The 25,100-nt window shown below is 38.2% G+C and overlaps 1 protein-coding gene across 3 annotated transcripts in view; it reads right to left on the minus strand.

Moving 5' to 3' along the window:
- Positions 1-246: 246 nt before the first annotated feature.
- dlgap2a (discs, large (Drosophila) homolog-associated protein 2a) overlaps positions 247-25,100 on the minus strand; it is a 189,452-nt gene continuing 164,598 nt past the window's right edge. For all 3 annotated transcript variants that reach the window (XM_036210030.1, XM_036210029.1, XM_024266139.2), the window contains 6 exons: positions 18,846-19,231; positions 8,995-9,083; positions 8,453-8,892; positions 8,284-8,375; positions 3,634-3,786; positions 247-2,442 (listed from right to left, as the gene is read on the minus strand). In XM_036210030.1, the coding sequence (XP_036065923.1) occupies positions 2,236-2,442; positions 3,634-3,786; positions 8,284-8,375; positions 8,453-8,892; positions 8,995-9,083; positions 18,846-19,231 (1,367 nt within the window). In that variant the 3' untranslated portion in view covers positions 247-2,235. The remainder of the gene's footprint in view (positions 2,443-3,633; positions 3,787-8,283; positions 8,376-8,452; positions 8,893-8,994; positions 9,084-18,845; positions 19,232-25,100) is intronic.

Raw genomic sequence — 25,100 nt, forward strand, 5'->3', positions numbered from 1 at the left:
ACAAAAATGTACTAAATAGCACTCCTGAGTATTTGTTTGTTGAAATTGTTGTGAATCAGGAGCAGACAAAAAAATGCTGTTGGTAAAAATTAGTTATGGTGTAGAAAATATGCTGGTCATAAGCTCCCTGCTCCAATTCATTCTGATGCCTCCGCTTGTAGATGACTAGATCCTTCATTTCCTTGTCTGAGCTGGCATTTGGCTTAAAACTGTACGGCTGCACAGCACGACTCAGAGGTGAATTTCTAATAAACTCCTGCCACTCTACAGATACCATATCCTAGAAAAAGATTTTGGATTTTTTTAGCTATAAACTTCAACATCATAAATAAAAGACCACTGGGAATGTTTGTAAAATTTCAGATTTTCTTTAGGTCGACAGTAAAATTTTAGGCAAACAGATGTGTAGATAAAACAGTAATTGATGGAAATTCCAACAGTCTCACTCTCTAGTCGTCACATATTGACATTTGGTTAAGGACCGCCCCGCGTCACTTTTTGACGTTTTGGGTGTCCCCAAGTCTTCGTTTTTCGACATACTGGCTGTTGGGTCCCCAACCTCCGGGCCGCAAACCAGAACCGGTCCAGTACCCCGACGCATAGCATACGGTACCCTAACCGTGGTACCAGTACCTTAACCCTAACCCGACACCGGACCAGATACGATACTGGACCTGAGCCGGTACTAGATGCGGTACCGGACGCGAACCAGAAGGCTACTGGGTTAAGATTAGGGTACCAGTACTGGATGCGTCTCGAGAACCAGTTTGCGTCTGGTACCGCATCCGTCACCATGTCCTGAGGGTTGCGGACCCTTTATTTTGTGAACAGCCAGCATGTCAAAAAACGATGAGTTGGGAACACCCAAAACGTCAAAAAGCGACGCGGAAGGGTCCTTAACCAAACGTCAATGTGTGACAACTTGAGGATGAGAAGGTGTTGCAAAAATGATATTGAAGAATATAACCATGTGGACAAAGATCTGTCACAGTCATGTCATATGATCACAATAAATACATCTTTCAGTGGCTTTTTGTGTCCTATTATTATATTAGGATATTGCTAGTTATAGAGGCATGTGGGCCATGGCGGATGGGTTTGCATTGCTTTAGATGAATTAATAGTCAGTTTGTATGTTTTTCCTTTCAGAAGGGCGTTTTATAGATTAAAGAAATGAACATGGAGGGTTTTTTTGTTTTGTTTTGATGATTGTTTATCTCATTAACTTTGGCTGAAGGTGCAATTTGAAAATGATGAAAGCGCGGTTTCGCCATCAACAAATTCTGATTTGTCGAAAGCGTCAAAAAAACAAAACAAAAAAGCATGATCTTCCCACTCACAATTCAAAAATACAACAGTACTATTGTGAACTTGGGTATGTACATTTCCCTTGGAAATACAGAGATTCATAATAAGTGCATAAGTGCATTTGTCTACACATTTTTGATCTAAATAGTTACACAACCTTCATAGTTCTTTATTTTTTTTCTCTCCTCTACGGTTCATGAAAATGTTGGCACAATACTTGCATGTTTTCAGCTTCAAGTCTAAATATCTGCGGGTTGGCAGCATGGAGATGAGATATGTAGGATGTGAGGCGATGAGCTGACAGATCCGTCATGAACGATGTTTGACTACAACCCCACGGGGTAGAAAGAAAGCTGCATTTCTCAACACTCACCAGTCCAGAGCTCGGTAATGGCTGCCTGAATAGACTTGGAGGGGTGACCGGTGCCATGTGCACGTAGCTGAGGTATTTCAAAGCATTGGCACTTCTCTGAGTTTGGAACTCGCAGCAAATTCGAGATGGTTTTCCTTTTAATCAGCCCCTCCTGAAGAGGGCAGATGTCCCTGTAAAGGTTGAAAAATACTCAAGGGAAACTAGTCTTTTTTAAATTATTTTAGCTCAAAGGTCTGGTTGCTGGTGGGTTCTCAAAGCTGCTCTTTATCAATGGCACTTTGCTAACGCTGAAAGACGACAGATGTTTAGGTGGTGGGGAGTCATGGAACGGACCAGGACAGGGACCAACCCATGCCAGGCATGTGTTTTTGATGACAGTGGCCTCGGCACATCCTACCGTCCAGTGGTGTTGGCGATGGGCACTAAGGATGGCTACCAGAAAACAAATATTAAAAAAAAGAGGAGTAGAGCGAGTAGCAATCTTGAAAAAAGGGCTAGTTTGAACGTCTTTTTGGATTGCAGGAGCAGGGGGCGGCCCCTGACCCCAAATCTTCTCAAAGTCGAGTCTGCGCCTCTGGAATATAGATTTCGATGCTGTCCGCTCGCTCTGAGGCTGAGTTCTGGCGGAAAGAGGCGGCCCTCTTGGCTGCCATTAGCCTTCGGCGAGCCTCCTGACGGTGTCTGTCGGGGAGGTCCAGCGACTTCTCTCGCGTTATTGTACTCTTCTGACGGGCTGTCTTCTTTGGTATGGGAGCTGGTGGCTGTTGACAGAAAGCACATGATTAAGCATATGTTATTGAGTCTGTTCAGACTGGAGACATTTGGGTCACTTAAAGGGAACTAGAATTCATTTCCTTTGATAATCTGGAACAAATTTTTTGTCTGAATACACCTTAAGTAGACCTGATCCAGACCAGGAACCGCTCTTGGAGTCATCTTTCTAGAATCTATAGATATATATATAAAGTAGGAAGGTCTGTTGGTTCAGACCGAGTCCACTTATTTGGTTTTGGATCGAGTCCTGAACCTTGCGTTTAGTCTGTTTTCAGACTGGCATCAAGTGGGAATTTCTGTTTTGGACCAAAGCTTGCAAACGCATGTGTAAAAGCATGTAAGAAGCATTTTTAGTTGTGTTGAAATAAATGTTCTAACAAATAAACAGTGGAACCAATTATTTCCTTTTTCATAACTCAACAATCAGTGCTTTAGGTTTGTCCGTGGCTCAATGGTTGCTTCATTCCTGACCTGTTTACATCATGTGACCACCGGCTCCAGTGGCCGTTTTGGTCCAGTTATTTCTCTCCGAGAGCGTACTGTATTCAGACTGACGAATCTCAGAGCAAACTGAAGCTCAGTCTGATTGGAAATGAACCAAGACCACCTCGAATGATGGGCCAGAGAGCGGTTCCTGGTCCCGGACCTGAGTTCACTTGGGTGTGTTCATTTTGAAAATTTGTTCTGGATTATTGGAGGAAATTAACTCTTTGTATTTCGCTTTAAGCAAACCAGATGTGCTCAGTCTGAGTATGCCCTATATGTCAAAAACACTCGTCAGCATACTTTCATAGTTAATGTCTCCTTATCAGCCGCCTAGATGAATGTTGATACAAACGTTTAAAACTGGTCAGCAAAATACAGTTTGAATAAGTGAAGTATTCTGACAAGGATTGCAAAGCTCAGGACTTCCATTATTCTTTCTAACATTCCTTTGCCTTACCCTCGTAATTCCTGGCCAATGACTGAAGAGATCTTTAGTCCCAAGCCTTGGTTAGAAAGATAAATCTCCGGTAGACACCAGTAAGAATGCAGACCAAACGCAAGGTTCAGAACTCAATACGGACTATAGTGGTCTTTTCCAGTCTACACTCTTATTTTATTTATGGTTCCTTAAAAGCCTTTAATCATCACTAAAACTGTGACTATAAAAGCAGAAACATCTAGAAACTCCTCACCTTCTTCTCTGGGCTGTCCACAGGCCTCCAGCCATTGTTCTTGATCTGCTGCAGTTGATCAAACTTTATGCTGACGTCATCGATGGAGAGCTGGAGCAGGTCCCAGAATCCAGCCAGGTCCTGAGAGGTGGGTCGGGGCATGGCACTGGGGTCCTGCAGGAGAACAACTCCTGTCATTGCAGCTTAGATCCACTAGGTGTCCTTAATGGACCAACCAAAACAGCCATGGAGGCTAGAGTGGCTGCTGGTGAATGATATCACTGAACCAAATCATATTGGGGACCAATCCTGGCAGACTTTGACGAAAGAGGTCAGAAATAAAAAAAATAACTGTCTTTGTCTGTTCAGTTCCTTACTGTGGTTCTGAAATAAGGACATCAGATTGAGAGAGGCTCTATTGTCTTTAAAACTGCCTTTGGCAGGATTTAGAGTTACTTTTTCATTAATACATTCTCTTTTCCTTCCATATAAATCAGTCCCATTAAAAAATAAAAAATAAAAAAAGGTGTTTTATTCACTGTAAAAAATTAAGCACTGCATCAATTAGCAAAAGCTCTGTAATTTGTTACATTTAAAAATATTAGTTTTAATTAAGTTAAATTTGTAAGTTGAGTAAACTATCCAATCAAAATTTTAATTTGATAAAAACTAATCATTTTAAATGTAACAAATAAAAGAACTTTAGTTCTGTAATGTAAAGAGTCCATATAAAGAGGGGCTCCCCAGGGGAAAAAAAAAAAAAGTTTTGCCCCGAATTTTTTAACAATTATAAGTATTACTATTGACAAAGGTTAAGAAATCACAAATACAACCTTCTTAAAGGATTGCAAATACATAAATGAATAAAATAGACATTAGATTTACATTAAATGACCTTCGAATAAAACAAAATAACCTGTTCTCATTTGCCCCCTTTATATAAAATGTTCTAGCTCCGCCACTGGATTAAACAAACTTTTGTGAAATGTGCAAAAAAGAATGCAAAAGTATTTTTTTATGCTAAATAAAAGCTCTCTGTGTTGCCAGAGGAACTCCTCCCCCCAATCTCTGATATTTCAATTCATTTCATTTGAGCCCCCCCCCCACAATTCAAATTAATCTTCAAATTACTTATCAGGCTCCTCCAGTGGTGGAGACAGGCTGATGAGCCAACACATTAAACTATGCAGCCTTGACACCATTCTCATCAAATTTGCAGATCCTTAATGGAGCATGGAATGCACGATAACTGAAACTCCACACTCTTTGTGACCCTTTTTTTTTTAACATTTTGTTTTTCCCTCTGCAAATTTCAGAGAAGATTTAAACTTCCTTAGATTGTATCAGTTGCCCACCCGCCTCAAAGAACATCAGTGACATGGCTAATCTGATAAATCCAGAGATCCTCGCACTCAAAGCATTGTGACATTTAGATGATGTGGCTTTTGAAGGCAGCTGCTGTCTGATGGGTTTACAGTAGGATCGCAGCGGGTGGTATTTTCCTGCTACGCTAGGTGAGTTATTGCATTGCTTTCCCTAGTATGTCTCTGCGGGCACATAATCTGAAATTCTCCTTTCACATCAGCAGAAAGGAAATAAGCCTCATAGAGATGTGGATGTAACATTGAAATGACGTTTAACTCGTATTTTATGGAAAATAAAAAGTTGTTGGAGCTTCTGTTTCGTGACAGATCGTGAAAGGTAAGCGCAACTAAACGCGTTCGTCAGCTTTAACTCTGACCCTGAAAAGTGAGTACTGCAAGCAGTTCCAATTTTTTTTTTTTATTTGCAAGGTTTCAAACATCCTGAGCTGGCAGATATGCGTTGCTAAGCTGCGACTGTCAGAGTGTGCATTAAATCCGGAAGAGGCAATCCACTGTCTTTGAAGCATTTAAAAGGAGACTTTCCACAGTCAATACCCGATCAGAAGCTACGTAAAATCCCTAAACTGAGAACCTTCAACAAACAAAGACAAAATGTGAATTAAAATAGAGTTGCACATAGATTTTGTGCTGTCGAGACTGTTGGGGATAAGAAAGTCGCAGAGTAAACGTCTTCTTCAGCTGGAAGAAGTACCTGACTGGGTTTATACGGCTGGTTGAGTGTGTCTAATCTCTGTGCAATTCCCATAGTGCCTGAAAAGTGCAGTTGCTGTTGCCTGCTGCAAAAAACAACAACACTATCTGGAGTGAGCACAACTTGGTTTAAAATCTTAGGTGCTTGGCACCACTCAAAAAAAACAGTTTTGGCTAAACTGTACAAAATCTTTGATGCACTGCACTATAAGAGGGAAAAAATGAAGGTTTATTCTGTCCTCAGGATAAAGAGGACTCATAAAACCAAAACAAAACAAAAAATATGAATGTAGCCGCTGAAGATGCCAGAGTTGATTGCTGAAAATGCTGAAACCGAAAGCTTGCTAAAATATTTGTTAAATGCCAAATTAGCTAAAAACTGAAAAATGTCTAAATTTGCCAAAACAGCGAGCATAATGCTAAATATTAGCTAAACTCTAAATTAGCCAAAGAACTGGAAAATTTCTAATTTTGTCAGAACAACTAGCATAATGCTACAATATTAGCTAAACTCTAAATTAGCCAAAAAAACTGGAAATGTCTAATTTCGCCAAAACAGCTAGCACAATGCTAAAATGTTAGCTCAATGCCAAATAACCCTAAAAAACCCACTATTTGCTGAACAAAAGTTTGAACAGCGTCTCTAGCTGAAAGTTCACAAGTTTCAGAGTGCACAAAGTTTTTGAAAGATGTGACCATTTTTTCGTTTATTTCCTAAGGGGACATTTTGCTTGATATTTCAAAAACTATTACATTTATGTATACCAAAAGTACAAGCATTAATGTCCTGAATGAGCTGAACGTTTCGATACCAAGATTGCTGAAATCATTGGAAGTGAGATTGACTCTCTTTACGTGCCGAAAAATATATATGGAATGGCACAGGAGAATTACTAGTGTGGATGCTGTAAAGTATTTTATACAATTATTAACAAGATTTCTATTTGTCCACCATATATGTAAATATATGTTTATTCCAAGTGATAACTCCCACAAGGTTTTTTAAACTACACATGGAAGAATGGAGTCACATCCACAAGAAGAACTCCACCCAGGAAGGACCCAGCTGGGATTTGAAGCAGTGTGTTCTTGCTGTGTGGTGAGCGTCTGAACCCCTACACCACCATGCAGCCCAATGAATGAGCCGGAAAGCTATTGATTGAAAGTGTTGTAGCTTTTTTTTTTTTTTTTTAAACGATCAATAATTTTTGCAGGGAGTTCACCTTCATTTTGATGGAGTCAGTTTGGGTCTTAAATTTGAACTGAAGCTCTTCTGAGTTTGAAGAGAAAATTTCATGGTGCAAATAAAACTTTATGTTAATTTTATGCGTTAAAGTACTTCACTAACACCATTTGTAAAGCTGCAAAATCACATTATAAAGGAGTTTGAACCTTTGATAATTACATAATTACATATTTACATCTTAAAAAATATTTATTTTGTTAACTTGTAATTTTTAACAAAAAAATAAGGAATGATCTTGTCATAATTAGTGTGCGTTAGGCGAAGGTTTTGTCTCCAGGATTTATACCCCACCTGGTGTTATCTAGACCAACTCAGGCTGTGACAGCTCTGTTGTTTTCTCTTTTATAATGGAATTGAAGGCAAAGGACGAAGGGCAGAAAAATGATTCAGGAACTGAAGGGGAGGAGTTAAAATTTGGGGAGGCAAGTGGAGGCTTTTCACTTGGAAGCTAGCTCCGCCCCTGCCTGTGACAACTAATGGGACATTAATTTAAAACTTCAGTTTGGTTCTCCTTTGGTTTGAAAAATAGGTCAATTTCAGCAGATTTCCTCTTTCTTTTCAGGAAGAAATTGTGGTCTTGCTTAACAATATTTGTCAAAATAAAGTAGGTGAGTCACAGCAGATTAGCAAAATAAAGTTTTTTAAGCAGAATTTGGGCTGATTTCAATAATTATTGATCATTGATCATGTTTGACACTGCAAAAACAGGCCACTTAGAAATTATTAATACATTCATATTCCATTGAGACATTTTCTTTATATAAGCAATGGTCTAAAATAAATAGTCTTACCAGGAGCTGCCTACTAATTAAGGCATGTTTTCTCAAACTAAGATTATTTTGCTATGAAAAACTTTCTGAATAAGATTTTTTTTTTTTTTTTTTTTTACAAAAAAACAAAATATAGGGTTTTCTTGAAACAAAGGTCTTTTTCTTTTCTTGATGTCTTTTGGTGCATCATCTAAGTGATGTAGGGAAAAATCGATCCGGCGATATATCGTGATATTTTAGTTTGCGATACTTGAATATTTATAAAAGTAAAAGTGTAGTGGGCTCAGATAAAAATGAGTGAAGAAGCAGAGCTTCAGCTTAAGAAAATAGTGAACATTTTTTCTAGTTTAGTCTTGGGATATATCGTGATATGTATCGAATCGTGAAACGTGTATCGCGATATGTATCGTATCGTCAGACTCTTTCCAATACGCACTCCTAATATCAACATATTGGCACAAGCTGTGTCTGGGTTTAATATTTTCCAACACTGAAGTGTTTTAAGCATCTTCCATCCTAAAGAAATACATTATGATTGCAGGTATGAACAGAGAAATATTTGGGGCTCATCATGTCTCACCAGGTTTTGCTGACACAGCCAATAAAACTGCTGGAATTTCTGCGACATGAGCAGCTGAGCACTTCCGACTGCACTCCGGATTTTACCTAGAACTGAAACACATGGAGCACATCAGCAGGTCACAACCAGGTCCGTCTGTTCAAGCGGATGCTGAAGGCAGAACACTCACTGTCCTCGGACAGGTCGTTCTCCTCGGCCTCCGCTTCCATCTCTTTACACCAGCCCTCCATCTTCTTGGTTTCGTTGTGGAGCAGCTGCATGAACCAGCTCCCGTCCCTCCGCAGGGATGGGGACACCCTCCCCGACTCGCCAGGTGAGGCGGCGCTCTCTCGGGGGGAGGGGGGCTCCAGCTGCCAGGCGCTTTCGCTGGTGGTCTCCCGAGGACTGGGCGGCTCAGCAGGTGTGCGGTAGTCATCGCGGTAGCTGAAGAGCCCCTGCGTGCGCACCGTCCTCACCGCTCCGTATTGGGTGGGCGTGCTGGGCTCCGAGTGTCGCTGGAAGCCCCCGCCGAACTGCAGGCCCTTGTCCTCCATGGTGGGGAAACCTTCCAACTCCAGGTCTGCCTGCACAGCGGCGGTCACACTGTTGGAGCGCTTGAACCTCCCTTGTCTGCGGAGCAAAGCAAATGCACACCAAATGAGGAATGATTGCTCTGATGACAGACGCGTCCTTCATCCGACATCAAAGCCGGAATTACGGTCATTAACTCACCCTTTCTTGTCGTCCTCTACTTGGATCCCAACAGAGTGGTACTCCGGTGAGCCTTTGCTTTCAGCCTCGGAGTCTGTGGCCGTTTCCACCTAATGTGGGAGAGATGACACTGAACAACACTGGCTCTCATTATGTGAGCTCCCATTCCCCTGTGTTTTTCACTTTATTGGGTTGGGACTGAACAAAGCAACTTAACTTTACACAGCATGTCACAGTGTAAACACTGTGATTTATGGAGGCTGCAGTAGAAGACTGAAGGGCTTGTTTGTGTGGAGCTTAAACAGAAACCCAAGACAACAACAAAGCAGGAGATAATATGATCAACAATAATCTGCATAATATTTTAGTTGTTTTTCTGTTTGGTGATGGGATGAGTAACTCTGCATTCACACTGAAGATGTTAGTGCTGAATTTTTTTCTATTCTATTTGCACGATTGTTCACAAAACTTCAAGTTCCACTTTGATCATCTTTGATCTATTTTAAAAACACTTCCAGTGGTCTTTTAATCATGATTATGCCTGTTTAAGCCAAAATGAATTAACTTGTGTCATTTTTTTACAAAGAACTGCAGAAGTTCTTTAGAAATTTGCCTCTGAGTTGTGGGCGGGACTGTTGGCAAGGAATAAGTCCGCCCTCCTTCCCTTCCCCATAGCTGAGAGCTCTCTGATGATGCACTCTCCTGCTAGCTTACAACGCTTCATGCGGTACAACGAAAATGGCGACAATATTGAAGCTATCCAGACATACAGTTTTGAACCAGACAAAGACGTACATGGATCTAGTCATCTACAAGTGGATGCATCAGAATGGGAGCTTGTGCCCCGCCCACTCTATTTTCTATGACACAAATACGCTCTTTTTCAAATGGCATTTTTTCATCTGCTCCTGATTCACGATTTAAGTAAAGAAATATGCATGAATGTGATTTTAAGCTCAATTCTCGTTATATATATATGTATTAGAAAATTATCATAAAAACATGTTAAAAACACAATTTTCAGTCGGTATTTAAATGCTGCTACCATCAGACTCGTGAGTGTTCCGTCTGCAGCTCTAAAGTGACATGCATGGAAAACAACGTCAATGCTAATCATATCCGAGATTGTGAGTGTTCTCCATCAAAGGTTTAGATGTCTCTTTCATGTTAATGATGTAAAAATGTCGTATGTTTATATAGCGCTTTCTACCTTCCTTGAAGACCCAAAGCGCTTTATAGTCCTGTTTACACACGGATGCTGGCTCCGCTGCCAAACACTGGCAACAACGAGCACCACCAGGAGCAATGTCAGTGTCTTGCCCAAGGACACTTCCACACATGTCGGGAACTGAACCTGCGGTTTCCAATCAGAGGTTGATCTTCCTGTGTGGAGTTTCCATGCTCTCCTCATGCATGTGTGGGTTTACGGGTACTCCATCTTCCTTCCACTGTCTAAAAACATGCTTATAGCTTAATTGGTGTCCCTAAATTAAGAATATATATGAAAGTATACTGGATTTGATTTTAAAAAAATTGTATTTGTGCAGATTAGACCATCAAAAATGAATCAGATATTGAATATGCTGAGCAAAAAAAAAATAGTAATAAAGTAATTTGACCAACATATTTTACACACAAAAGCACAAGTGATTATTTGATAAAAAACTGATGCTTTTGTCTGTTTTTTCTTCTTTTACTACCATATGTCACTGATATGTAAGTAATTGTGAAGTGTAGAGTTCAGATGATTTCAATTGTACACACACTTACAGACACACTCAACAAGAAAAACTCACAGCAGCTGTTTCCAGAAGTGGTTATTTAAAAAATATCTTTGCCAGCTTAAAAGAACAATAAATATGAAGTGAATGACTATTCATTCTTTATGGTCAAAATGATTTAAAATGGTGTCAAGACACTTGAATTCAGGACGTATACATTTGCCATGAATAACAAATCAAATCAAATCAAATTAAACTGTATTTGTATAGCACTTTTCCGACTAATGCGACTCAAAGTGCTTTACACATGAACATATTTCAATTTTAAAAGCCAAAAGTAAGAAAAAAGCCCATTATACACCAAATAAAACCTCACAAAAGGATTAAAGGTTTAAATATGATCCAACCCTTTAACACTGAAACTTTAGCTCTAATGTTTAAATTCTTTTAATTATCTTTAATCTTCAACCGTTTATGCAATTAACATAATTCCTGCTGATTCTGAAGTGGAAAAAAGCTGCCAGGTGCTGTAACATATAACATAGTGACATTGATGGTGTTAAAGGGTTAAAAAAGGTGATGTGCACAGGAACTTTGGTTAAATAATAATAATAAAAAAAAACAATAGCACAAGTAGTTAATGGCTTTTTCATCAATCATATTCATGGACTCCTACAAGTAAACTCCCCATAAGGGTTCATGTGACTAAGGCTTACATTGTAGTTGCTACTTATCAGTGTTGATGTCATCTAAATCATATTCATGAGGAGAAATACTCGCAAGTACCTGTTGAACATAGTAGTCATGAGCTAAAGATAGTTGTTTTTATCCCAGCTTTCATGTGTTTAAAGCCACAGAAAAACAGCATTTAGATCCTGGTTTATAATTTTTGTCTTATTTTTTCGATAATAACTGACAAGATCTTTTTATCTTTTATATTTTTATCCCATTTGCAGCTTCTTGGGCTGCTTCCAAGAAATAATAAAAAGCATCCACTGGCCTCAGTAAACATCCACATTTAGCACTTTAATTTGACTAGTATAGATTGATGTTTGCAGATACTGACAGCCGAGGGACCACACGCATGACAAAAGGAGTATTATACATGAATATAATAGGACTGGATGGGAGAAAGATTGATGATGATCCAGGAAGCTCCTGCGCGGTGATAAACCTGATCCCGGAGCACATCCAGTTCTTAGAGTCTCTTTTTATGGCTGTCCGCACTTTTCTCTGGAGCCGCATGATTTAAGAGGCGAAAATGAAAAACTTGTCTGAGTTCTTCCTTTGGCCATGCTTTTCAATCACATCCAGGTGTTGTCCCTCCGTTTTCTCATCTCCCCTTTGTTTCATTTCTCTCACTCACCTCCCCCTTTGACAGAAGTTCACGTTCATTTCCCGCCACAGCACACTATCAGCCCTTTTTGTGTTGGTTAGGGTTTGTCATTTTTATGCCACATTAGTCTATTTTCCTTTGATGCTCGCTGTACTTGCTCTCATTCTAACCCTACCAGTAACAGTCTGCAGACAAAGTCTGGCTTTCCTGAAGAGACCTGCTAAACTGCATGATAACAACGCACCCTTTGTGTCCTTCAGTCACCTACTTTACAACATGCCCTCCATCAATACCTATTCATTTGTGCATTATTTAGCCTCTAAATCAATTCTGATTAAATGTTTTGCCCCATTAAGCACATTCAGGCCAGAATCCTGAGGCTGGTTAGGAGACTTTTTCCTAAAGTCTTTTAGATTCACATTTCTTCAACTAATAGTGTAATACTTCCAGACAATCATACATGATATCACACATGCTGTATTTGTGTGTCAGCAGACAAAGTTCACTTCAGTATCCATGCATTATCTGTATACAGGTTGGTGCTTTTTACTTTTACTATGTTGTTTGTGCTTTGACTGCATGTGTAATGTGTCAACCTTGAGCAACCCCCAGATTGTTCCTGGTGGTTATAGGTTGGAGCCAATGTGAAGCTGCGTGAAAACTGGTTCTGGGTTGATAAAATCAATTAATCGGTCACAATTGATCTAAGCTTAATAGATCAATAATCGATCTATAAAATCAGAGATTGATCTAACACATAATGCTAGTGTTTGATGGCTTGATGCTAAAGTATAATAGGATTTCACATAGGACAGCTATGACTAATGCTCTGTTAACCTAAACATACATTTCTGACTAAATAAACATCTTTAGAGACTCACAGGTAGGAATTTTCCAAACTTTTTTAAGGAAATATTTTTTAAAGTAATCATTTGTGGTCTAAAGCACCATTTTTTTTTCTTATACTTTCTTCTTCTTCTTCTGGAATGAGGTGTAATGCTATAGTGTGATCACCACCTAGTGGCCAAACTGAAGCACCATCCAGGAGAAGCACAACAATTGTTGGAGTTTCTCTGTTTGAGAATCCATGTAACACTGTATGGAATTAATAATCTCATTATTATTTCACTAATACATTTTACAGCAAGTTTTTGTGACAGTTTTTGTACAAAATACTGTTAGCTAGTGACATTAAGTTCTTTCATATATCAGAATACAGCTGTGAAAGAAGAAGCCTGAAACAAAATCTACGACATTATTTGACATTTCGCACCAAACCACTTCCAACTGTGAGTACATGCGCTAGTGTAAGGTAGGGACAGTCCAGTGTGAACACCATGGGGTAAATTTACGTTCAAGAATGGGCGTTTATCGTCTTCAAGAACGTAGTCACGTGAATCATCAGTGTGTGGATGTGTGTGTGCGTGCGTGGGTGAAAGGGACTGTGACTGTAAATCGCTTTGGGCCCCAAAGAAGGTCGACCATTTACAGCCCTGGGACCCTTCTGTGTAAAGTTCTCACAGAGTAGACGTTGTTTATCTCTGGACACTCTAGCTTCCTTCCACAAGCCAAAAACATGTTTTACAGGTTTTTTGATTATTCCTCTTAGGGTTGATCATGAGTGTGTGGGGTTGTATAGACCTGCAACAGCCTGGCGATCTGTCTAGGGATTCTCAGGATGATTTTTTGGTTTCCTGCAGTCGCATCTGTCATTAGTTATGTTTCAGGTATTTGTTAAAGTTTATTTATTCAATCAAGTTTTCATCCTTGAGCTTCTCCTCAACAAACTACTCATTCCCTGGCATGCCAACAATCCTTTGAAATGACAAATTTAACACACATGTTTAAATTATTTATTAAATAAAAATGTAATACTGTATTACAATATTATATTTCATGACTGTGTATGTCTCACTGCATAAATGTTATTTAAAAAAAAAAATTTTTTTGGTGGGATTTATAATTTTGTCAATGAAGTTTCACGTTTGTTTGATTTTTTTGGATATGAAATTTGAACAGAAATTGATATTTTAAAACTGTAACAAACAGTAAGTTGAGTGGCATCATAATCTTGTGAATGAAATCAGAATAGTTAATAATAAGAAAGAATAAACCATCAAGACATCATGTCATGATATGGTAGTAAATTCTGTTTTTTGCTTGCAAAGTTTATCCAAACTGTGTGACAGCATGCTGAATGTTACAAAAACCTCAACTTTTTCCACAGTTCTTGTTGTAGCAGCAGCATGTTTACATTAATCCTACCATGAAATAAACAAATGAACAACACCACATGCGTGAGCTTTGGAAGTCCCATTCAACGGGCTTCAATGGGATGAGTAAAGCTGATGTGCGGCTGCACACACAAACACACACACGCGCTCACAGGCTGCATCAGTGATCACAGTCAGGGTGTCAACACAGGTGTGGAAACTGTGAGCATCAGCAAAACGATAAACAGAGCCAGTGTGCCTCTCAGCCAACGCACACAAACACCACCTGGTGACTTTTTCCCCGCTGATGACTCAGTTTGGAGTTTAAAAATCTCTCTTTATAAAACGCATTACGGAGCCAATTAGATCGTTTTCTGCCAATAAATCAGAAATCACAAGTGTTTGTCAATGCTGCATCAGAACAGAGACAAAAGGTCCTCACAGACAAGCACACAAGGTTGGATGTGCTGACAAACAAATCAATACAAGATCAGGCTAATTAAGGTTCATTACAGCACTTGTAGTGGCTAAGGAAGGCTAATTATTTTATTATGATGAGGCTGCAGCTTCCAGGTGAAAATCAATGTCAAAAAAGGAGACTCCAATATGCCACAGTATTGCTATTAATGAGAAGCATCAGATTCTGAAAGTGCATTAAATAAACATTTTTTTTGTTTATTTTGTCTTTTTGTTAACGGATTTTGATATTTTTTTTTGTTATATTTCTGAAAGGATGATTGAAATCAGTAAGTGGGGAATATTCAGTCTGCTAAAAGCAGTTCTGTGCGACAGTTGATTTAGAAGAAAAATGTCAGAATAATGACCGGGACTCTTCCAGAACAAAAGAAGTGAGAGATTCAGACAGAGGGAAGTGGAATGAACGGGGTTGAAACAACTAAAGATAGTAAGAAAAACATCTGTCAAATAGTGAGTACACTGTGAAAGCTGTCATCAGCTACAGTTTGCATTTTGGGCCCTAATCGCAATTGCCCTCCCGGGTGGATACCGCCAAAAAAATGGACAAACTTGTACAGTGGTCACACAAAATATCAGGTGGGGTACCACTTTGTGAGCCTGTCGAGCAAAAATGTCCACACACCTTTTTTTCTACGAACGTGCAGTGGGTAGGTGGGGGAAAAAATTTGATTATTAAATGGAAATACTACAAAAATGAATATATTTTGAAGTACTACGCAGAACTAAACGCGGGACATTTTTCCCTCTGACATTTTTTGGAGAGCCCACAAACATGGCCGACCTTGCAGATCGCGTCACCTGACCGGTTCAAATTCAGTGTCAATGGGCTTTGGATAAAAGTCATGCGGTGAATAAGTTCTGTTGAACCAAAATTATATATGTAGGAAACACAACAAATGTGGTTCCATCCAGAAGAGAAGGAGAGTAGAAGCTGTTGGGTTGCTACTGGCCTGAGTGCGGCTTTAACATGTTCTATTGCGAGCATGTCAAAAGGTCAAAAAACATATTTGATGTCCTAAAGAAATTTCCACCATCGTCGGAAAAGGATAAGCGAATAACACATCAATCAGAGTTTTTATAGCAAAGGACTTGAGACTGTATTCTGTAGTAGTGAGGGCTTCCAAATGTTGTGCAGATTCCTCACCAGAATGTTCTTTATGCTACTTCACTAATTTTAATGACTAAATCAAATGAAATCAAATGTTTGTTGGCCATCGCTACTCTGGATCACAACACAAATACCTTAGACACCCGGCGTCTGCACGACCGTAGAGAGGATGGGAGGATCTTTAAGGAGTCCGGCCACTATTGGAGACCGCCGTCTAACAGTAACGGACACTCTTCACACTCCACAGATATTGGAAACAAGCGCCAATAAGAGACGGGCCACAATTGGTAGATATTATATGTGTCTAAGGTAGGAAAGGTAGCATGGTAGATAAAAAATTCAAAATAATGTAATTAAAGTGAGATATAAAGATGAAATGAAGTTGCAATAATGAAACTCGAACTCCCATATGTCACTGTCTTTTGGAAATAACAGTTAATAATACATTTTAAATTATAAAGTAAATGAGGGAATGTTAAAGAAAAAAACAATATGCCTCTCTGCATGGTAACAAGTGAGTCACTAAACTTAAAGCTCCATTATGAATCCAGCCTGTCTATCCCCAAACTCAAACGCTTCTTTAACATTTAGCTGATTTCACTCTAAATCGCATTTCTATCAGGAAGCTGGAATTTGACATGCATCAGTGATATCATCAGCTGGAAATGGATTCATGGCACAGCCAGTGATCTGAATACACAAATTATTGTTGCTCTGCTCAGCCTGTGCTTTTATTTTATAGGTATCACTCATACAGAATGAAGTGCAGAGGACGGACTTATGAACAGGAAGACAATCTTGTGGAAAGTTTTGACCCAAATGCAGATTTTTCTTGATCATCAAAGTACTTTTTTTATACTTTAGCTTTGTTTGCAGACGTCTTACCTATAAAATCACTCATAAGATGCTATGAGTAACATATCAGCATAATTCCATGTGTGCATCAGTGATTCCCTCTTGTTTATCTCCATATTGTATAACCCAGTAGGCAGGCAGTGAGTTAATCAGCTGGAAATGCAGCTGGAGCTTCAAACGCTTCCCTCGTTGGAGCTCATTCTTTGTTGTTTTTTGATTTTACTAAATCATTCTTTTCTCTGTAGAAGGCTTCTCTTTCTGCTTGTCCTTTTAGAACTTGAGATTTCAAAATAAAACTGATAAAATATATGTTTTTTAAGATTTAGCACTAAATATTTAATGTTCGGTTTATTTTGTCTTAAAATGTCAAAAGTGTAAATGGCTATGTCTGGATTACAAAATAAAGCTGGATTTGTGGATGATTTTGAATTTAAAATTTATTAAAGACTAAACTGGCATATCTCATTTGTTCAGTTTGTTTATAAGAGCTGTCATAGAACAAACAATTATTTCCAACTATTGGTCATGAAGTTAATAATTGAAGATATTTTCTGTTTGAGTGAAACTTTCTGCTATGATCCACGTCAGCGTGTGCAGCAGGATCAATGGACTTTGAAGGAAACATTCATTAACAAAATGACACCCTGGAGGCAACATCCAGCAGTCAATGTCTTTAATGTAATTTGGGTGTGAAATCAATTTTCAAACCGATGGACATTTTAATGTCATTGGGGGGAAAAAGCAAGCGGGTACCCTTGAAACTGATCCCAATTTCCTTTTCTTTTTCTTTATTTCAAGATTTTAATTACTTCACAGAAAGACAATGTTAGTATTTATTTAGTTATTTAAAGGTTTAAGAAAAAATAGAATAAATTATAAAAATAAACATGCAAAAATTATAATAAATTTAAAAAGAAAAAGCTTTGGGCATAAACATAATGGAAAGTTTTCAAAAGTTTTCCTTTTCTTTTTGTAAGTTCTTTCTTTTGGTTTTAAAACACAACCTTCTCACTTTTCAATTTTCTGTCACTTTTAATTCAGAAATAAAAAATAAAAACTTTAATGTTCAAATTTCTTTCTTGTCCTGTTTTAAAGAAAAAAAACTGCTGTTAACATTTTTTGTAAAATGTTTGCGTTGTTCAGTATTGTCATTCTGGCTTCTAAAATGTTTTGAATAACATTATAAATCACAATAAATCAATGCATTTTCACATTCAGACAGTTAGAACTTTATACCATCCAAAAACAGCATTATGAGCATGTACCATATATATATATATATATGTATAAAACTATTTTCAATTAACAGTAATTTAGGTTACCCTTTCCCATAGATTATCTTGCAATGAGTAAAATTAGTCACCAAACAGCAGCTGCAGACTTTTGCTACATAAATCATTTGGATTCAAAATGATGATTTATTCACATATCATTCACATATAACCTCATACTAATATTAAAGTCTTCACATTTGGTTTTATTTGGTAGAGCTAAGTTAAGCTCTTTTCTGTATACATCTGGGTAGATGTAGAGCTGCACAAATGCCTGTTCAGACCAAATAAAGATGACAATAGGGGAGCCACTTTCAGTTTTCAACTAAGTAGATCATACATCATAAATAAGTGACTTTTCTTTCTCTTTTTTCTACTATATTTCTATTTTGATCTATAAATTATTAATTTAACAAATTATTTTTTTTCTGAAAGCAAAACGTTTGGCGCCGAAATACTAAAATAATCTCCTTTAAACTTCAATAGATGTCATTTTTTCTATTTAAGTAAAATATTTGAAATACTTGCATTCCACTACATTGATCTGTACAAAATGACATGTAATGAAAAACTAATGACTTGTTTCCGATATTTTCTCTGTAGTTTGCTGTTTAAGGCATGCATCAGACTAACATCTGATAGTGAGGAAGGGAGTTGAAGGAGAGATGTCTCATCAGTGAATTTTGAAACAAAAAGAGCTGAATGAACCATAGCGTGAGCAACCATTCACCAAAACCTGCACCAGCCTGAGCAGAATCCTAATTAATCGGTTGCAGTGAGATGACTCACTCTTGCTATTTTTAGCCCTTGAGAGGAGAGCACTTTCAACAATGTTTTCAGATAAAAAAAAGTGCAATGCAGAGGTTTGAGTTGGGACATTTGGTAACAAACCTGTATTCCGATGGAGGATCGGGGTGTTTTCAAGTACTCCTCGGCCTTGGACACCAGAATGGCCTTGTCGCATGTGAGCACCGAGCTGTGAGAGTCAGTGGATGGGTGTCTCTTCCCGGCCATCACTCCAGCTGCCTCCAGTGCTATAGTCACAGCCTTGGCGCTGTCCAGACTGTCGTTGGAGTTATAGAGGGCTCGGCCCGGGCTAAGTCCCAGGCTGAGGCCATCGGCGGTCCAGACCCCTCCACGGGGGTGTCTCCCGTCGTGGTAGGCATCCTGGGTGGACTCGGTGCTGCTTTGGGCTGTGATGGAGATGAGCGGCTTAGACGTTGTTCTAGGTGGAACTGGAGGAGGGGTCTTCTTATAGCTCGGCGTGTAGGTGATAGCTGGAAAAGACAGTAGAGCGTAAACTACTAGTACTACATTTTACCTAACAATATTATTCTATTCTACTTAACTGATTTAATTTTAATTAAAAACCACACATTAAAAAACTTATGTCAGGACAAATGCCATTTTTAACCTATTTTCCGCACTTTACGGCACACTTAAAAACCTTAATTTAAAAAAAAAAAAACGACAGTGTCTGATAAACTGGAGCACCTTATGAATTCATTATAGTTGTTCTACTGATGTGATAGAGCTCTGTAAAAATGTTTAGTCAAATTTTTTATAAATACGCTAACGTGGCTAACTTATCTGTGTCGGACTGTGTTTATTTTTTGTACGTGTTACAAACAAAGTTGAGACTATTAGCGTTGTAAAAGTAACACTGTAGCAGTCTGTTTTTTACAAGTTGCAAATAAAGTTGTGAGTTACAGGTATTGTAAATATGATAACATAGCTAATACTTCTAACATGTATCATGATACAAACAAGTTCTGGAGTTACTGTGAATGCAGATAAAATGTCTCATTTAGACTACGATCACATATGCCAAAATGCCACTGCATGGTAACCTAAATGCCAGTTTTTTAGCATAATCCGTGCGCGGTGGCATTTGTAATCAGGTGGCAGCAGTCGCATTCTTACATGCTATGCGCCAGCAGCCAAGGTTTTAAGAAAAGTCCAAATTTTAAGGTTGTGTGGTGACAGATAGGTGGCAATTAATTAAACATGTTTTGAAAAAACATTAAAGTATTTCAAGTATTTTTGCTTAGATTTATTGGATCAGCAAACGACAAAAAGTTTGTTCTCAATTATTTACTTCCAAGTAGTAAAAAAAAAAAAATTGGACTGAATCATAAATAAGAAATCTGTTTTCACAGCTGAGCAGCCTGCAGCCCTGTATGTCCGTGCTACATGTACAACTTGTACAAGACGTGCTGATTAAACTTATCGGTGTTGGCTAAAACTTTCCGAATATCTCATCTACCCATAGTTTGGGTTCAGTTGTCCTTGGCAACTCGCCCGTGTTGGCACGCTCAGAAAGATGCATCTCATATCTGCCAGCAGTGACTGATCTACAAGTCAGCTGAGATAGAATAAGCTGTATAAGAACTAGAGTTTTGGCAGAAAAAACGAGGGCATTTCAACAAATTGTTGTACAAGCGATGGTGCTAAATCATGATGAGGAAAAAAAAGGCAAATCTTAACGACAAATGATGTTTACTAGAATATATTTTCCTAAACTTCAGCTATGGATAGGTTGGGTAAAAAAGTAACAAGTTTATGTGCAGAAATGTTTCTCATAAGTTAAGGCCAGATTTAGTGTAGTTATCCTCCCCTCCAGAAGGGGGCAATAAAAAGCAAAAAACATTGGTTTAACCCCCCCCCCCCTCTGAATCATTCCATAAAAACACCTACTACATTTTTTGTTTTTTACAAAAGTTGACCATATGTTATATATACTTAAAAAATGTATTCTCGAATGTGATAAAAGCATTAGCCTTAGAGGTAAACTAAAAAGTCTATATTAAGGAAAGATTAAACCAAACAAAAAGTACATATTCTCAATATGCCAATTTGGGAGCACAGAAAAAGATTGTTGCAAACAAAGTTTCAAATTTTTACTAAGGTCATCCTTTTTTTTTTGTGCATTTTTTGGTTGTTTTTTTTTTTGCTAGTTTTGAAACTACGCTAGCAGTTGTCCTGCTACACATCAAACATTTAGTCAGTAAAAAATATTTTAGGGTTTAAATTAGTTTTTCTGTTGAATAACTTGATTTAAAAAAAGGAAAAAGATTATGTGATCAGGTGTGATAGTTAATATTTGTTTGTTTTTCTAACTGTAGTTTGGAGATTTTAAAGAAAAAAAAACTTAGCTAAGCTTTAAAGTATTTTCCACATGTTTTCATTTTGTTTCATATTTGGTGGATGTGGATGTGTTGTTGTTTTAATTACAATTACTATTTTTAATTAATATTTAATTAGACTAATAATACAATAATTAAATATTTTAATTATAATTCATTTATTTATTAAATTATAATAATGCATAAGTATGTAAAGCCCTTGGAGGTGTTCTGTAGCAAGAAAAGTGCTCTTTAAATAAAGTTGAATTTAAATTGAATTCATACAAGAGACAAATGGTGAATTTACTTATTACAGTACAAATCTATGAATGTACAATCAATAAAAACTACTTTTGATGATCATGATATAGGCTGTTTTATCATAGTAAAATAATCAGGTAAAATTAGAACGGTTTCATTTGATTTTTGTTTATTTACGATTTTGATTTTGCGTCAATTTTACGTCATACTTTTCCGTTAGGTGGTGCTCTATAGTCCTATTTCCACTTAGCGGTCCAGTCTTATATTTTGAGCATTTCCATTGTAAAATGGATCCATTAAACAGTACTGACCCGTACTTCTAAAGGGCCCCATCAGTTGTAGGACCACAGAAACAAAGAACGGGACGTTGGATAAGAATCGCTGTTGCCACCAGTTGATTGACAGAAAGTGACGATGACATTAGAGAGCACCAATATAGCGCTAAGCTAGCAGTTCCGTTTACCTCTTTACTTCTTTCAAACATTGAGTTTCTGTTATTCACAATGTACAAAAAGTAAAGCAAGAAAAAAGACGAATGGATGACCTTCATTGTTATTGCTTTTCTAGTCGTCGCACTTTAATGATTCAATGACATGCTAGCGGTCTACATCACGCATGCACCGTGACAACACACCGCTCAGTGAGAGCGAGGCTTAGCTACTGGAAACACTCGCCAGAATTAACTGGTCCGTGGACAGAACGATTGAAAATGTATTAAACACATACAATGTTTTTTCTTAAATCTGGAATAAGCTAAGAGAAAACATCAAAGCATAATGATGGAAACTAAAGTTAATAAAACAGCACTCAGGTGGAGGACCCAGGAAGCTGACAACTCTCATTACAACTCTGTCCATTTTGCAAGAGAAAGAACAGAGGTCGCTTTCTTTCAAGTGCAAATGAGAAGATAGATGCAAGCCTCAGAAAGGAGGACTGAGGAGCGGTTTATGAACGCCTTCTGGGATTTGATTATTTTCATACAAAACTTGGAGAGAAGCTCACTCAGTGGAGTTGAAGCACCTGAACTAAAAGCTATGTTTCATTCAATTTGATCAAAGCTGAGTGTGTGACTGGCACCTTAGAGCTAAGAGCAAAAAGAAAAGAGGAAGAACACTCATTCAAGGTTAAGCTGAGGGTTACCATTTTCCTTGATGCAAGATCAGTTCATTTCTGAAGGAGGTGTACAACTCAGAATCACGCCCGTGTTTCAAAAGCTTGCATCATGCAGAAAAACTAGAGAAGTCATCATATGACCAAATCAGATGGAGTTTCAAGCTTTCAAGCATTACTTTTTTTGCAGTTGAAAGGCGTGAGAAGCGTCTGAGCTGCAGATTAAAAAATCAGGAAGTCATTGGAGTCTCTTATGTGAATGCATCAGGCTGAATGCACTAAACTAACTGCTGTAAATGAGCAAAATGAATGAAGATGAAATGTTCAACTCGAACAAGGATGATAAACCCCATGAACTTTTTTTTTTAACTAAAGGATTTTACACATTTAAACTTTAACACTAAAAAAACAGAATGTTGCAACTTTCCATGTTGAAAAAGGCAAAAATTGGGTGGGGGAATTTGCTTTAAAAATTTAACTTTTCAACATGGAACTTAGTTTAAAAATCAAGAAAAAAAAATATGTAGTTGCTCCCTTTCTGATCAGTGAACTTTTCTTTCTGGTCCCAATTTGTCTGATGACAGTCTGATGTTAAAAACACAAACACACTTCTAACGTGGCTAACGCTTCCAACGTGGCTAACGCTTCCAACGTGGCTAATGCTTCCAATGTGGCTAATGCTTCTAAAGTGACTAACGTTTCCAATATGGCTAACACATCCAATGTGGCTAATGCTTCTAACATGGGTAATCCTTTTAACATGGCTAACACTTCTAACGTGGCTAACACTTTTAACCTGGCTAATGCTTCCAATGTGGCTAACACTTTTAACCTGGCTAATGCTTCCAATGTGGCTAACACTTCTAACGTGGCTAACGCTTCCAACGTGGGTAATGCTTCTAACGTGGGTAATGCTTCTAACGTGGGTAACACTTCCAACGTGACTAACGCTTCCAACGTGGGTAACGCTTCCAACGTGGGTAACGCTTCCAACATGGGTAATGCTTCTAACAAGGCTAACACTTCTAACGTGGCTAATGCTTCTAACGTGGGTAACACTTCCAATGTGGCTAACACTTCTAACATGGGTAATCCTTCTAACATGGCTAACACTTCTAATGTGGCTAACACTTCCAATGTGGCTAATGCTTCTAATGTGGCTAACACTTCCAATGTGGCTAATGCTTCTAACGTGGCTAATGCTTCTAACGTGGCTAATGCTTCTAACATGGCTATTGCTTCTAACATGGCTATTGCTTCTAACGTGGCTAAAACTTCTAACGTGGCTAACACTTCTAACGTGGCTAATGCTTCTAACGTGGGTAACACTTCTAACGTGGCTAACACTTCCAATGTGGCTAATGCTTCTAACATGGGTAATCCTTCTAACATGGTCTAACACTTCCAATGTGGCTAATGCTTCTAACATGGGTAATCCTTCTAACATGGCTAATGCTTCCAATGTGGCTAACACTTCTAACATGGGTAATCCTTCTAACATGGCTAACACTTCTAATGTGGCTAACACTTCCAATGTGGCGAATGCTTCTAACATGGCTAATGCTTCCAATGTGGCTAACACTTCTAACATGCCTAATGCTTCTAATGTGCCTAATGCTTCTAACATGGCTAATGCTTCTAACGTGGCTAATGCTTGTAACGTGGCTAATGATTCTAACGTGGCTAATGCTTCTAACTTAGCTAATGCTTCTAACATGGCTAATGCTTCTAATGTGGCTAACACTTCTAACATGGCTAATGCTTCTAATGTGGCTAATGCTTCTAACGTGGGTAACACTTCCAATGTGGCTAATGCTTCTAACATGGCTAACACTTCTAATGTGGCTAACACTTCCAATGTGGCTAACACTTCTAACGTGGCTAATGCTTCTAACGTGGGTAACACTTCTAACGTGGCTAACAATGTGGCTAATGCTTCTAACATGGGTAATCCTTCTAACATGGCTAATGCTTCCAATGTGGCTAATGCTTCTAATGTGGCTAACACTTCCAGTGTGGCTAATGCTTCTAACGTGGCTAATGCTTCTAACATGGCTAATGCTTCCAATGTGGCTAACACTTCTAACATGGCTAATGCTTCTAACGTGGCTAATGCTTCTAACGTGGCATATGCTTCTAACATGGCTAATGCTTCCAATGTGGCTAACACTTCTAACATGGCTAATGCTTCCAATGTGGCTATCACTTCTAACATGGCTATTGCTTCTAGCGTGGCTAATGCTTCTAACATGACCAACACTGATTCTTGAGTTGCTGTGAACACAATTAATAAAATCGGACTGCAAACTTTTTCTTTTTTTTGCATTGATTGACATGATTTCTGACTCTTTTGTCCCGGTTAATGTGCCTTATAATCTGGTGGACCCTATTGTGTGTAAATACAGAATTCCATAAACTTGCGTTTATTCCATATATAATATAATTATTAAATTAACAAATTTTATAGTTTTTTTGTGTAAAAGTATAATTTTGATAGTAAGTCCGGTCCTCACAGCAACTTTGCTACACCTTTTGTCCTTTTTCTCACCCATATTTTGGATGTGTACATAAATAGCCAGGGACGTCTGGTCTCTGACCAGCATTCTGCTTTGGGCTCTGAATGACTCAGATGGATGTCCGCTCATACAAT

Source organism: Oryzias melastigma, linkage group LG22 (assembly GCF_002922805.2).
Source record: "Oryzias melastigma strain HK-1 linkage group LG22, ASM292280v2, whole genome shotgun sequence".
NCBI lineage: Eukaryota > Metazoa > Chordata > Actinopteri > Beloniformes > Adrianichthyidae > Oryzias > Oryzias melastigma.